The following is a 15,245-nucleotide window of genomic DNA, read 5'->3' as shown; positions in this document are numbered from 1 at the left end:
GCAGTGGTGTGTTTTTGACTTTTGGCCTGGGAACAGCACTGATAACACCGATGTTTTTAGTTACTGCTCAAATGTTTAGTCTGACCAAGGACTTTGTGAGTCTCATGCTCTGCCAGGGAGGAGGAGAAGCCGGGAGGAAGCAGAGACAGGGCACCTGACCCAAACTGACCAAAGAGGTATTCCATACCACAGCACGTCATGCCCAGGATGGTAACTGAGAGTTACCCGGAAGGGCTGGTTCACTGCTCGATCAGGCTGGGTTTCGACGGGTGGTATTGTATTCTCTTCCCTTGTTATTTCCCTTATCATTATTATTATTGGTGGTAGCAGCAGTGGTTTGTGTTATACCTTAGTTACTGGATTATTCTTATCTCAATCTGTGGGAGTTACATTCTTTCGATTCTCCTCCCCATCCCTCTGGGAGCGGGGGGAGGGGGGGGCAGGGAAGAAAGGCGGGGAGTAGACTCTGTGGTTCTGATTTATGGCCTGGGCTTAAACCACGACATTTGGTCAGAGAGTGAAAGTAACGTTTTAAAGGACCACTGTAATGGAGCAGCTGTGTTACCCTGGAAACAGAATCTTCATTAGGCAGGTTGCTGTTAAATAGCTAATTGAGGATACTTGTGACAAAGCATAAATCATGCAGTATTAATTCACTGTGTATTACCCTGAAGTCTAGGTCTACTGGGACAGACCATTAGGTAGTCTAAAAAAATTACAGATCTCATATTAAAAATAAATATTAAGAAAAAAAGTAATTACTAAAAATAAATGAGGATAGGGGCTCACTGGTAGCAAGATTGCTATGAAAGGTTGCCCAGTTCTGTCAGGTTGCAACAGTATGTACATAATGGGAAGGGAAAAGGGGTGAGAAGAATTACATATTCTTTTGCTTAAATACAATGTAAAAACAGCATAGAGTGCCAATATCTAGCTCTAAAGGACCTCTGGTTAACCAAGGGGAAAGAATCCTTAGTATATGAAAAGCTGCACTATAGGTTAAACAAAAGGTCTACCTAGTCCAGTACTTACTTATTCCTTCCACTAACAGGTACTCAGAGAAAGACTCAAGAACAGGGCAGGGATTATTTCATCTATTGATGAAAGTCTTCAAAAAGTCAAAAGTTTAGGGCCTTTGTGAACTTATCCAGATATATCCAAAACATTTTGGTCAATGTTGTTTAAAGATTCTTCAAAAACAATTGCTTTGTTTGGCATCCCAAACCATCTCACAACAAGGAGTTTTACAAGTACAAATCATGTGAAAAAATACTATCTTGTGCTTGTTGTAAGCCAGCTGCCCCATGGTTCTTGTTTCATGAGAAATACATTTTGTACACTAGTTGTCTCTTTTCCAACTGGAAACCCTGTTCGGTTAGCTCTCTCCACATAGAAAAGCTGGCGTTCATACCTTTTTTTACTCTGTTCTTTTTGAAGGAATATTATAAATGCGGAGTATACAGGCTCAGGCTGTACTATAGATTTATATAGCAGCATGTTGTTTCTGTTTTCCTAATGAGCTCATCACAGCTATTTGCTTGATTACCCTTAAACAGTGAGACGGGGTTTTCAGAGGACTATTTAAAATGACTCCAAGGTCTCTTTTCTGAGAGACTATAGCTAATTTATGGATCATCATTATGGATACAAAGTAGTAGCTATTTTCTCCCCATGTGCTTTATTTTTTTAGCAACATTAAATTTCAACTGCCATTTTATCAGTGATTTAATCACTACCATGAGATCCTTCTGCTATTTTTTGCACTTGATTCTAGTTTTAACTATGAGTGAATGAGAAGGGATTCTGATTTAAGAATACACTCAGTAACATAGATCCCAACTCAGAGAAGTGAAAAGTGGCCATTTATTCCTGTGTTTTGTATCCCATGTATTAACTAGTTTATAACCTGTAAGGGGACTTCCTATATTATCATACCACAGTAATCCTTCTAGCAGCAGTTAAGAATGTTTTGGGATTTTGGGGACATGGTATACCTACAGCCCACTGTTCCTCTCATTTCAGAAACTCCCTAATGAGTGCCTCACTGTTACTTGAGTTTTATTGTATACAAAGATGCAGAAAGGCATCTCTATACCTGTGTAAGATGGTTTATTTTCCTGACATAATCCTCTCCCAGTAAATTCTGTGGAAGGCAGAAAAAATTTAAATTCATTACCTATAATGTAGAAAGTATACAGGTAATGTGTTGCAGTGGCTAATGTGATGACACTGTTACTCCATTAAATCATTTTGTCCCACTGTTCTGGGCTATCATTGTAACTGATTATGAGAAGAAGTGAAGGGAGCTCATCCTTACCTCTAGTGAGCAGGGTCTGAGCTTTCTGAAGGACTATGTTTTGTTTGTCCCGATGTCTTCTGAAAACTGGTCATGAGAAGTGGTGTAGTTGAGCCTGAGTATGAAGATTTTCAGATTGTGGTCATGGAATTTCTTTCCATAGTGAACAATGGAACACTGTTCCATTGAATATCTCAAGTAACAGCTCTGACTTGGAAAAGTAGTTACTCAAAGTTATTTTGGTCTAAAAAATAACTGAGTTAATAATCTTTGCCTGTACTGCAAGAGATGTGCATTAAATGTTCCACCAATGAAATACTACATTAAAATTCAAGTTTCCAGACTGCAGTGCCTCAGTGTTTAGCTAAAATGTGAGAAGTTTAACCATCCAAAATCCAGGATCAGCTTGCCCAACATTTCAGCTACCCAACCACAACACATATGGTATGATTTTCCAGAGAGAAAACTGGAAGAATCAAAGTTAGAAGCTCCGCTCTCTATACTGATTTATATGGGGAATATAGACCTCTAGCTGTATGTGGATTAGGATGGTTTGAATATCTTCTGAGGTGTAGAACACAGGGAACACAAGATACAGACTGTACACAGACTGTAAAACTTTCCAGTTTCAGTGGGTTTAAAGCACAAGAGATACTTTCTTGTGCTTGTTCTAAGTCAGCTGCCCCATGGTTCTTGTTTCATGAGAAACACTGTTTTGTACATTGGTTGTCTCTTTTCTTTTTCTTTATGGCAGCTGATATTTTGCCATAGACTCTCTGAGCTCCTCTGTATTTCAGGTCTCCAATTATTAAATGACAACAAGAATAACCACATCTCTAGCATGCTGTGAAGAAACATTGTAACAGAACTGAGGCACTTGGCTAATGAAGCAAGGATGGCCACAGAAGTGATTTTTGGGTATTGAAGCACACAGCTTTGTGAAGAGCTGACTACGACGACCTGCTTAGCTTTTTACAGTGATGTAGAAGTTGCATCTTTTGTTCTCAGATGTGACTTAATCCACAGTGGTGTTTTTTCCAAAGTCTGGGTAAATAACAGGACTGATGATATGGAGTATTGGTCAGTGAGAAACTAACATGAGCAGGCAGTGTGCACTCGCAGCCCAGAAAGCCAACCATATCCTGGGCTGCATCAAAACAAGCGTGACCAGCAGGTCGAAGGAGGGGATTCTGCCCCCTCTACTCTACTCTTGTGAGACCTCACTTGTACTGGGTACAGTTCTGGTGTCCTCAACACAAAAAGGACATAGAACTGTTGGAGCAAGTCCAGAGGAGGCCATGAGGATGGATCAGAGGGCTGGAGCGCCCCATGTATGAAGACAGGCTGAGAAAATTCGGGCTGTTCTGCCTGGAGCTGCATGGAAACCTCGGAGCAGCTTCCAGTGTCTGAAGGGGACTACAAGGATGCTGGAGAGGGACAATTTATCAGAGACTGTAGTGACAGGACAAAGGGTAATGAGTTCAAACTTGGAACAGGGAAGATTTAGGTTAGATATAAGATAGAAATTCTTCACTTATGAGAGTGTTCAGAGACTGGCACAGGTTGCCCAGAGAATCTTGTGGCTGCCCCATCCCTGGCAGGGTTCAAGGCCAGGTTGGACAGGGCTTAGAGCAAACTGCTGTAGTGGAAGGTGTCCTTGCCCATGGCAGGAGGTTGGAACTAGCTGATCTTAAGGTCCTTTCCAACTCTTAACCATTCCATGATTGTATGGTATGTCGATATACATTATGTGCAGCAGCATATGCTGTGCATTGGGCACAACTGCCATGCTCCTGACTGCTGGACACACCACCGGCCTCTCGGTTTGTCCCCGTGTGCGGACACTGGCCAGTTCCAGCGCATTGCTGCATGGGCAATTCAGGCCTTCGTGTCACGCTCCGAGGTAACGCCAGGGCAGCGATGCGCCTCAGCCCGTTCCGGTGCCACGCTCCGCTCTCTGGCGGGCACAGCTTCCGTGTCCGCTGGCCCTTCGCCTACACACACTCGGTAGTCCCCCTTGCTCCGTGCCGTCCGGCTGCCGCCGCTAGGGCAGCGGCCTAGCCCGACTCGGGCTGGCGGGTGCGCTATGAGCCGCTGGACTCCGGCCGCCGCCCCACTCCCCCCAGCAGCTCGCGAGGAGGCAGCGCGGCGGTTCCCTCGCCCGGCGCGGCCCGGCCCCTTCTCCCTCGGGCACCGCCCCTCCCCGCGCCGCCTGTGAATCAGGGGTTTGCCGAGCACGGGTGGCAGGCTTACCAGTGTGCGCTGCGCGGCTTCATGGAGAAGACGGCTGCGGTGAGCGAGGGCGGCAGCAACAGCAGCAGCCGCAGCAGCAGCCGCCCCACATCGGCGGGCTCGTCCCCTTCGTCCTCCTCCGCCAGCCGTGGGCTGCCGGGCCGTGCGGCGGCGAGGCTGGATGGAGGCGGTGGGGGTGGAGGTGGCAGCAGCAGCCCCGGCTCGGCGGCGGCCAGCCCGGGGTGCACGCAGGCGCCCGGCGGCGGCAGGCGGCGGGAGCCGGTGCTGGAAGGGACGCTCAGCAAATACACCAACCTCCTGCAGGGCTGGCAGAGCAGGTAAACCGCTGGGCCTAGGGTCCTCACCCCCAGTCGCCCCCCGCCACAAGATGGTGTCCGGGCAGCCGCCGCCCCTTCCCCAGCCGCCGCGGGCAGGTAGGCCGGGCTTTGTCGCCATCTCCGCCCGAGGCCAGGCGCCTTTACCCTCCACTTCCCTTCTGTGTTACTCGTTTGTCTTTCCAGCCGAAGGAGCGTAAGGACGGGGTGGGGGCAGCCCGGTGCTGGCGGGGGCAGGGAAGAGTTAACGATGTATATGCTGGTCTCCCGGCTGCGTCCCGTTTTTAAGCTCCTTTTCTATCACGTTAGACTTCTGTGAAGTTATCTTGGATAACTAAAGAATGAAAAACTGGGTAAGAGTCCCCCAAAGTAAATGGGGAAAAAATGATACGGTTGTAGTTATTATTGCAGTTACCTGTGTGTTCATTACGATCTCTTCTGTTGCTATATCCTACCTGTTTGACAAGTCTTAATTTATGTTGAGAATGGTGACAGGCCCTGGTCCTGCAATTTGTTGGGTGTGGACATGCTGATGTGCATCTGTGGAAGTCCCTGGTTTTGAATCTAGTATCTCAGTGTAAAATTGTTTACAGAGTTGAAGCCCAGACTCTGCAGTTAAAAATGCTATATTGAGATCTATTGAAATTGAGAGAAGCAAATGCTATAGACAGAACATTTACAGGACTAGTTACAACCCCCTGCACAAACCTTTAAAAAACAAGCAAACACACACACAAGCCTACCAAAACCTGCTATTGCTTACATTAAGTGATCCCAAGCAGTAAGAACATGGCCCTGGCTGGGACCTTGGTGTCCTGACAGTAGTTTTAAAGCATTTGTAAGTGACAGAGTTAAACCACACAAATGCCAGTGATGCTATGATGCTGACTCGTGTCGGGCTAAATCAGTGGTAGGAGTACTATAGCAGTACTTCCTGGAAAGTTTAAGGAGCTGGTCTAACTCCATGCACTGGAGGTGTGCCAGTTGTAAGTGATAATTTATATGTTTGGTATGGTTTGGACACTTGCTTACCTCCATAGAAGTAGACTGCTTCAGTGTAGACACAGAGAAGGCCCTTTACTGTCACTCAGTTACTGCAGTTCTGTGCTAGATTCACATTACACTTGTGTCTGTTGATTTATGTGGTCTTCCTGTAGTTTTCTTCAAAAACCAAATAAACACATCTTAATACCTAAAATGTAGGACTAAAATGCATGACGAAAAATTAAAAAAGCCCAACATCTCTTTTTGTAGAAATGGTAACTCTTTATTGTGAGTGATTTTAAGGATCGCTTTCATGTAATTTGATGAAATTACAAAGAAGTCATTGCGTGTGAATCTTTGGATCTAGAACTACCTGTTTGTTGTATTTGGGAGCAGGTTAAATATTTGATAAGGCTTGATAAGGCTGACATATAGCATGTATGATCTGTATGTCCAAGAAATCTGTATGTCCAAAAAAAGAGTCAGTTAGTTGTATCACAGCACTTGGAAATTAATGTCTGTTTATTTTTAGCAGTCTTTTTCTAATGCTGCTTTATTGTGCTTTGTCAGTTGCCAATTTTACTTTCTGTTAATCTGGCTGTTTGAGCAAGTGGTTTATGATGACACAGAGCTTTTAGGCTAAATAACTTGTTTTTTTATTTACTCCGCTCTGTTGATGTATGTATCTGTTTTTTGGGATAGGGAATCTGATACAAGTATTAAATGGAACAGCTGAAATGAGCCTTACAAATGTTGGTCTTACTATGTAAGATCCAATACATGAGTAGTGATCTCGTAGGTTGAGTGTGGTTGTCTGCTTGACCATCTGAGTATCTGTTATAGAGTGTGTTTTCCATGATTTGGAGCTCAGTCTGTAAGAGTTGCTAAGTGACTTCATAGTTGGCACCTGCAAATCAACCCAGAGTGTATGTGTTACTGAATGATCTGAATGAATGGTTCTGAGTTTACTTCATCTGAACAAACGCAAGATTGTTTAACCACATGATCAATACCTCCAGATGGTATGAATATAAATAAAATGGAAAAATAAAGCAAAAACTGACAAGAGTTCAGTGATCATGGATTTGGAATGTGCTTCTTTGAAGTTCCTTATCCATTAGCCTAAGCAATTTAAATGTATTTAATGTTAGCTTATGCTGTGTGGTATTGAAGGCTTTCCTAGGCTTTCCTAGGTTACCCAGCGCTTACTGTGCAGAGTAGGCTCTACAAGTGTAAGGAAATTACTGTTATTTGAATTATAATAAAGTAATTTAACTTTTTTATCTATTGTCCTTTAGCAGGTGTATGAAAGATAGTTTAGATGAGGCAATTGAGTGTGAATACTGAAGCATAATACTGTGTTCAAAAGCATTAACTGATGTAATTGGAAGGCCTCAAATTCAGTCAATCTGGAGAGCTCTATTGCTTCTTATTTTCAGAATTTCTGAGGGTTTCTTGTTGGTTACTAACGAAATCTATTTGCTCTGCTCTAGCAGGTCAGGAACAACCTGATCTGGAAATGAGTAAGGTGATTCTTCATCATTATAACTACCAGAAGGAAATGGTGGGGTTTTGTTTGGTTATTTTGAGGCAGTTTGTTGGGTGATAAAGGAGTCAAGGGGCCTGGGCATCTAGAGGATTTCCCACTGAAGTCTGTAACTTTCTGTGGATTTACACAGGTATGAGTGCAGAGAGTGGAACTTAATCTAAAACACAGATCCTTTGACGTGAGAACACTTGTGTCTGGTCCCAGACATTGGGGCATCTGACTGTCTTCACATACAAAATTACAAGTAATTACGTTCTCAGAATTGATGTACTGCAAGGAAGCATTTCTGTTGGGATTTACTTGTTCTGTGTGTATGGGAGGGTAATAGCTTGTATTATAAATGGGAGTTGCGTGGTTGGATGAACAGATATGTCTGTAGAATAATCTCATGCAAAACCTGTTTTGCATTAATTAATTTGATATTAATGAAATACTTACTGCCTATGGCATTATTACTGTGTTTTTTAATAGATCCATAAAGTGCTGTAAAGTCTTAAAGTTCCATTTGACCAAAGTAATGTGAAATTCACTTGTGGTCTGCCTCCCCCTTTTCCTTGAAAATGTTTTTAGCACTTCTGGAGTTTTGTCCTGCAAGTGTGTATGAGCCCTGAATCATCTGCTTTGGGCTGGGGCTTAAATTTGAATTTGTAACAGCGGATGGTAGTGGTGTTTCTTTTCTGAGTTGAACTGCTCTAAGTTGTTTTGTAGCCCAGGTGTTTCCTAAAGCATTACTTTGGCATATTCCTCTTTCAGATGAGACATGTATCGTGTTACCAGTCTGCATGAGTTGTGCCTGATGGCTGACCACCACCAGGCTCCTTTTGGACTGTAGTTGTATAGGTATACCAATATAAATGCTGGGGAGAAGTCTATCCGAGAGAAATAAACTGTTTTCTTAATATAGAATAAATCATACTGTCAGGATGCTAACAGTAGACAGCATCTTGAGAAGGAGAAATTAACCAGATGCTTATTTAATATTTGTGAAGTTTGCTGAAATGGGAATTTTTTTGTTTTACTAGAATCAGATTAACACCAACTCCTCCACTACATCATCTTTTTGTCTTGGTGGGTTTCTGGCACATCTACACAGCGCTTTGTGTAGAGTTATGTTGTGGTTTAAGCCCAGGCCGTAAATTAGAACCACGCAGTCTACTTCCCTCCGCTCCTGGAGGGACGGGAAGAAGAATCGAAAGAATGCAACTCCCATGGGTTGAGATAAGAACAGTTTAATAACTAAGGTATAACACAAATCACTGCTGCTACCACCAATAATAGTAATAATAAAGGAAATAACAAGGGAAGAGAATACAACCGCTCACCAACCGGTACCTCACCCCTACCCCGCAGTGATCCAGCCCTTCCGGGAACTCTCAGTTACATCCTGGGCATGACGTGCTGTGGTATGGAATACCTCTTTGGCTAGTTTGGGTCAGGTGTCCTGTCTCTGCTTCCTCCCGGCTTCTCCTCCTCCCTGGCAGAGCATGAGACTCACAAAGTCCTTGGTCAGGCTAAACATTCTGACCAGCAACTGAAAACATTGGTGTCATCAGTACTATCCCCAGGCTGAAAGTCAAAACACAGCACTGCACCAGCTACTAAGAAGTAGAAAAACTGACTGCTGCTGCTGAACCCAGGACAAGTTGTGATACCTTCCAGGATTTCCTTTACATTTTGCTGTTGAAAACAAATTAAAAAGAAATCTCTTTTAAGTGAATATCACTACTTTCTTTGCAGGAAAATTAGAACTTTCAGTTAAGATGTACTTTGCCTTTGTTTAGTTAGTGGTTGATTAAACCTAACCGGTTTAATCACAAACTGGTTGATTTAGTTTGAACAGCACTTGCTGTTGGCTCTAAACCAGCTCTGTTGGGAGAATGGAGAAGGCTGTTCAAACAGTGAAGTCAAAGAAGGAATTGTAACAAGGTGATGGCTTGTAACAAGGAATTGTAGAAGGAATTGTAACAAGGAGAGGCTGAGAAATCCATCATTCCTTGCCCTTCAGTGATGCTTTGGAGAAACAGTTGGAAGAAGGCAACTTTGAATCTCAGGCTGAAATTGAAAAGGATTAAGGAACTGGTTTGCACTCTGGAGATGTGGATTCTGGTTGAGGAACTGCCGTGAACATTTCTCTTGTCTCCAGGCAGGTAATCAAAGTTCTCTGTTACTCAGCTGCTTGTGTCACATGATGTCAGGGCTGCTTATGCCTATACAGAGGATAATCTAATAATCTAATGCATAAGATTCTTTATGACAATGTAGGAAAAATCTGTTTAAAACAAATAAGACTTGGACATTTTCATCGGGGAATATATTTGGAATTTGCAAGTGCACTTCAGGGCTCAGAGGCAGTCTTGTACCAGAGGGAATGAAGTGACAGACAAAATAGAGTGTGATCGTCCTTTCACCCAGACGTTACACTTAGCTTTCAGACAGTGAAAAGAAGTGGCAGTTGGCACTAACACCGAGGCACTTAATCTTTCTTATCTAGGTTTTGTTATTACTAGCTCATTTTGCTGCTAGCTTTTTGAATGGTGATTTCTGTGCTTAGCAATGTGGTGATAAATATGGTTAGAGGGAGCACATGTGCACTTGCTGGCTCATTTAAAAAACCCCACCAGTTTATGAATATGGATTTTGTTCAAGTAGGAGAAGTGACAGTAAGTTGTTAAACTAAGTAATGTGCCTGGAGTCTTTTAATGAGTATGAAAGAAAAGTATCCAGAAGATTTCCCAGTCATTTTATATTTAAAAACAACTGTGTAATAAGAACAATGTATTTGGGCTTTAGCTTTTCCTAATATTCTTACTTTTTTTTTTATGACGTATCTAAAAGGCTGACCTTCTGAGTGAAAAAGATGCTGAAAATACTGTATTAATTTTTAATGTAAAATTATATTCGTTAAATATGTATTATGAGTGATGAAACAAAAAGTACTGAATTTGGTTCAACTAAAAATGCTTGAGTTTCTTTGGTCCTAATACACTTCTGCAATTTTGTTTTCAGTTATCTTGGCACTGAGCTTTAGATCTTGTAGTCTTGTGGATATCTTACTCAGATGGTTGGTTACTTTTTGGAACCTAATCCAGAGAGGCAAAGTTTGCTTAGTATTTAACTGTTGCATATAAAAATTTCTCAATGAACGCTGTCTAAATGCTACTGCATTTCTCTTTTCCAAGACAGCAGTTACTAGGTAATTTGAAGAATATAGGTCCATCATAACTACTCAGTTCTGTAGCACATGCCATAGAATTTGTCATGGTTTCCGTTCCACCCAGGCTTGTGTTTCTCATTGGATATCTGAGATTTTTTTGTTATAGTGACAGAGGTTTTTGCGCTATAAATGTGGGAATAATTTGTCCAGCTTTAATCACTACTTAAAAAAAAATTGCCTGTTGTTCTTAATACATGTCAGACTTTGACATTTCATTGAATCTGATTATGCTGGTTGTGTATGAGTCTGAAGATGACCTCTCTCTGTGTGTAGTCTTTTTGGACTGGCTAGTTAAAGTTTGGCTGTATTTGGAGAATTTAGACCCATGGAGTATTCTTGCTGCAAGTCAGATATGCCAGTAGTTTTAAAAAATCCTCATAGTTCTGATTCTTATTATTTGGTATTTCAGTGTTTTTCTTCACATGCGGACACCAGAACTGTGTATGCTCTTGGTTGTGCTTGCACTGGGTATCAAATACCCAGTGTTAACATCCCATTTCCTCCAACACAGTATTCCCTACTTAGAAAGTTCAAAGCGTGCTAGTTTGTTAGCCTCCACCATTTTTTTTTTTTTTTTTGGAAACTAGGTTGCTAATTTTGCCGTATAAGTTTATCTGTTAGTCTGATAGCATACAACCCTGGGACCTCATGTTCCCTGGTGCCTCTTGGGTTCTCCAGATAGGTATCTTTGTAGCTACACTCTTGTTACTTCTTACTTGCTTTGCTTAAGCCATCAGTGGTGCAACATCCTGGTGCTTGTTATGCTGTTTTCTTATGATATCCAGTAACATATGGCTTAGTACTACCAAAATGAGTGCCAGAAATGTCAAAATGAAGAGTAGCACTTTACTATCCTTTTTTTGGATGGGAAGGTGATAAAAAGAAGTGCTGTGGGAGCTGTCACCCTGCAGTATGCTCTCTCTACAGGCAACATGTTCTTGTGTATCCCCAGTGATACTTCTTGGGCTTTCTCATGGTATGTGCGTGCCCCTTTCTTGAGGGGTTAGAAATAGTAGTTAATTATTTGTTTGCAGAAGACAGTTTTAAAATGTGGTTGTGGAAACTGGTTATTAGGTGGAAGAATTGCTTGGACAAAATAATCAGTAGATTTTCCTTACCCTGAATTTTTGTGAGTCAGTCTTTTTCCAGGTAAATCGTCTACCTTGCAATTATGAGGTTTTTGTCCCTAGATGCATGATTTTATTTTGATGGTATTGGAATGCATGTTGTTTGCTGATGATAGCTGATTTTCATGTCATCAGCAATATTTGTGGATTTTTTTTCCCTATCTAGGTCATTGCTGAGCATTCCAAAGCCAAGAACTGGTTGCCAAAGAGCCCTATTTGAAATACATTCACTCAAAGATCCTCATTTGAGGCTGGCTCCGTCTTTTAACTGTTTTTCAATGCAGTTAATCTGTCTTATTCATTTTTTTAATTATACCTAAAACTCAGTGCTGCCTGCATTAGACATTGCTTCAGTGCTGTTAATATTCTGAAGCAAATTTGTGATATCAGAAGCCCAGCAGCTTTTCTGGAGGAAGTTTGGTTTTAGTAAATTATCTTGCTTCAAATATCTTCTCTTTGTTTAAAAAAGGTACTGTATCAGCCATCCTGTTATTTTATTGAGCATTGGGTAGGCCGAGATGCCTATGTAATTGACTAGACTCTTGCATTTATACTTAAAGACTCGCACAGAGTAGTTTCCTTCAGTTTGGGAACTTTCCCATTGTTTTTGGTGGATGCACCAAGTATTGATGAACTGTAGCATTTTGAATCACTCATTATGTGTTTGGTGAAACCTAACAATTTTTCTGGTAGTCATTTTCTGATAAAATTAAATTTGGAGTGCTAGTCTGCAAAGTAAAAGGCAGGTTTATGTTGATATGTAGTATTAATTGCTTGGTGCTTGTTTCAGGAGCCTTCTACAGGCTAAATGCAGTTGCTATTGTGTATCTCTTAGTCCACTCAAGAGCACTGTACAGGTGTACCTGTGCAGGTGCCTTAAGGTATTTGACTGGAAAGGCCTTAGGCTATTAGTTGGATGGTTGTAAGTTGAAATTCCTAAATTAATAGTTTTTCTAATTTTGAGCAAGTTCCTAGATTAAGTACATATTTCTTAGTGACCTAGGAAAGGACTTTTCTTCAGCTACCCACCCTTGTGGAGATTACCTGTTGCAGTATGAAGAGTTGAGTGTTGTCAGGTTCCCAAGATTTTTTGTAAGATAAGTCAGTGATGATTATTTGATTTGCTTGAGAATGGACTTGGAGCACAGTTAAGAATTGTGATAGTACAACCTGTCTAGGTCATTCAACAGGATATTTAAAAGTTAGAAGAAGTGCATAAATATAAGGGGCTCTATATTGATAAAGCTTTTGTGTTTACCTTATATACAGGATTGTGAACCACACTGCCACTTAGAGCTATATTGGTGGCTACATCTTTCATTGAGATAGGGTCATGCTTTTATGTAAGGGACACATATACACTGTGGGAAAATCTGCACACTGGAGTCAGACTAGTATGCTTAACCCTCACCAGGAGAGGGGTATGTTTGTTTTTCTAGGTCTGGAATATGGAGAAACCCTTCCTAGTAAAAGGAGAACAGTTTAAGCTACTGCAGGCAAGACCAGGCATTCTGCTATTATGCTTCTTAAATTTATAAAATAAAAAAAAGGGGAGGGAAGAGGGAAACCAGCCAATTTCTTGCCTTTTTCCTGAGGTGGCAGAGAATTGAAGAAGACTTGTGTGAGGTTTCTCTGTACTCCTTTTATCATGTTGATAGGAGGAAGATGATTACATTGATAATGAAAAAGGTACTGATGTGTAGGCAAGGTGGAGGAGCAAAATGTGTTATTCGTTGATGCAAGCGTTTGGGAGTTTTGCACTGGCACAGAAACCTCTCCTGAATGTTTTCTTTGTGCCTTATCACAGTAGGGTTTTTGTAGAAGCTCTAATATAAGGAAAGCAAGTGCCTGGAAAACATAGGGTTAAAATACTTTTAACTTAACTTAGGTCTAAGATAGAGAACAATGTGTTGTTAGTCTGTGGTGTGATAACAGAATTTAATAGTCTTACTAACAAGAGTGAATTATTTCTTTCCGTCCTTCTAATGATGAATTATTTCTTACCATCCTTTTAATTATCAGTTAGTTTGGAGACAGTGACTCCTAAACATCTGCTAGCTTATGATACTCCTTGTCTGCCCATCCTGTTCTGCTTGCAGTAAATTTTGTACGAAGGTCACACTGTTACTAAATCTTCGCCAGCTATCAGAAACTTGCAGATACAGCTGGTTTCTGCTAGCTTTGTGATTACTGGGGCATCCAACTGTGCCAAAGGTGAAAAGTGCACCGTGAGGAAGACTTCTTACTTCATCTTGAAGACCCCTGCCCGCGACCATCGGAGGGCAGTGCGCAAGCACCAGAAGGGAAGAGACTTACGATAATGAGTACTTAAACTAATTGTAATATCCCCTCTGGAACCTAATGAATATGCATGTTTGTGTGTAATAAATATCTGCTTGCTTAACCCCTCGGTGTGCAAGTTGGGAGGAGCAATCCCCCTTGCACCCGCCACAGTAATAAACATACCTGCTTTATAACTCTTGAGTTGTAGAGTCTGATTCCGTGCTTCAGCTGCTGCTCTTGAAAACAGAATAAAGCTCCCTCTCTTTTTCTCTCTGACCTGGAAGGTTTGCCTTCCACACTGTAAGGTGTAGTGTAGGTTTTGTCCTGTTTTCTTATTGCCTGTGTTTTATCTTACCTGGTTATTAGGCTTTGATTTTGTGACTGCTGGGCTCACATGCCAAATTTTATCTAATTTTTATTATGCAAGTGTAAGGAAAGGGTAGTTTTGCAACAGAACAAAGGAGGAAAGAAGAGATTTAGAATGGTGGGAGAGGTTTAGAAAAAGAGTTAAATCCTCTGCAGGACTGATGGACGGAAAGGGAAGAAGCAGAGAAGAGGATGAAGTTATGATACTGAAGGCAGGATAAACCTTTGTTACTTTTTAGAAAAATAAAACGGGAAGTCATATAACGTGAATTCAGAATGAAGTCTTAGAAACCCAAGTGAAATAATTTTGCTGTTATTATTTTTAATATTGCCATTAAGAATGGCACACGAGAAGTAGAGAGGAAATGAGTACTTCCTAAATTGCAGAATGCATAGTGCAGTAAGGATTTTTCTGGTTTTGCTTTCTTCCCTGATCCACCTTCTGTAGCAGAGCTCTTTTCAGACTAGTGGATGACTGATGTGAATAGCAGCCTGAGCAAGCTACTGACAGTGTCCACCTGGATATATACTGTATATGCTGTATGCTAGACTTACGTTTATGTGGGAATTCAAGCATATTCAAGCATATGTGATGATGAAACTGTTCTCCTGTAAAGGTTTACGTATTGTTTCTTTACTTTTGATCAAAAGAATGAGGATCTGAATTTTAGTAGAACAGTGTTTTTAGAAATATGTATACTTACAGAGCAGCAGCTTAATGCATAAAGGTCTTCGGAAGTTGCTTGCAAATTTAAATACACTTTCTTCAGAAGGATCATGGCTAATATATTGCATATCTCACAACATACTGGTGAAACCACCCTCTCATAGACTCTGTGGAGTCTCAACATATGTTTCT

The 15,245-nt window shown here is 41.4% G+C and overlaps 1 protein-coding gene across 1 annotated transcript in view; it reads left to right on the top strand.

Moving 5' to 3' along the window:
* Positions 1-4,570: 4,570 nt before the first annotated feature.
* OSBPL10 (oxysterol binding protein like 10) overlaps positions 4,571-15,245 on the top strand; it is a gene marked incomplete at both ends in the record, with an annotated part of 106,237 nt that continues 95,562 nt past the window's right edge. The window contains one exon of the mRNA XM_080609596.1: positions 4,571-4,866. Coding sequence (XP_080465722.1) covers positions 4,571-4,866 — 296 coding nt within the window. The remainder of the gene's footprint in view (positions 4,867-15,245) is intronic.

Source organism: Psittacula echo (assembly GCF_963264785.1).
Source record: "Psittacula echo genome assembly, chromosome: 2".
Lineage (NCBI taxonomy): Eukaryota > Metazoa > Chordata > Aves > Psittaciformes > Psittacidae > Psittacula > Psittacula echo.
The sequence above is the reverse complement of the archived record's forward strand: the minus strand, read 5'-3'. Positions and strand labels throughout refer to the sequence as shown.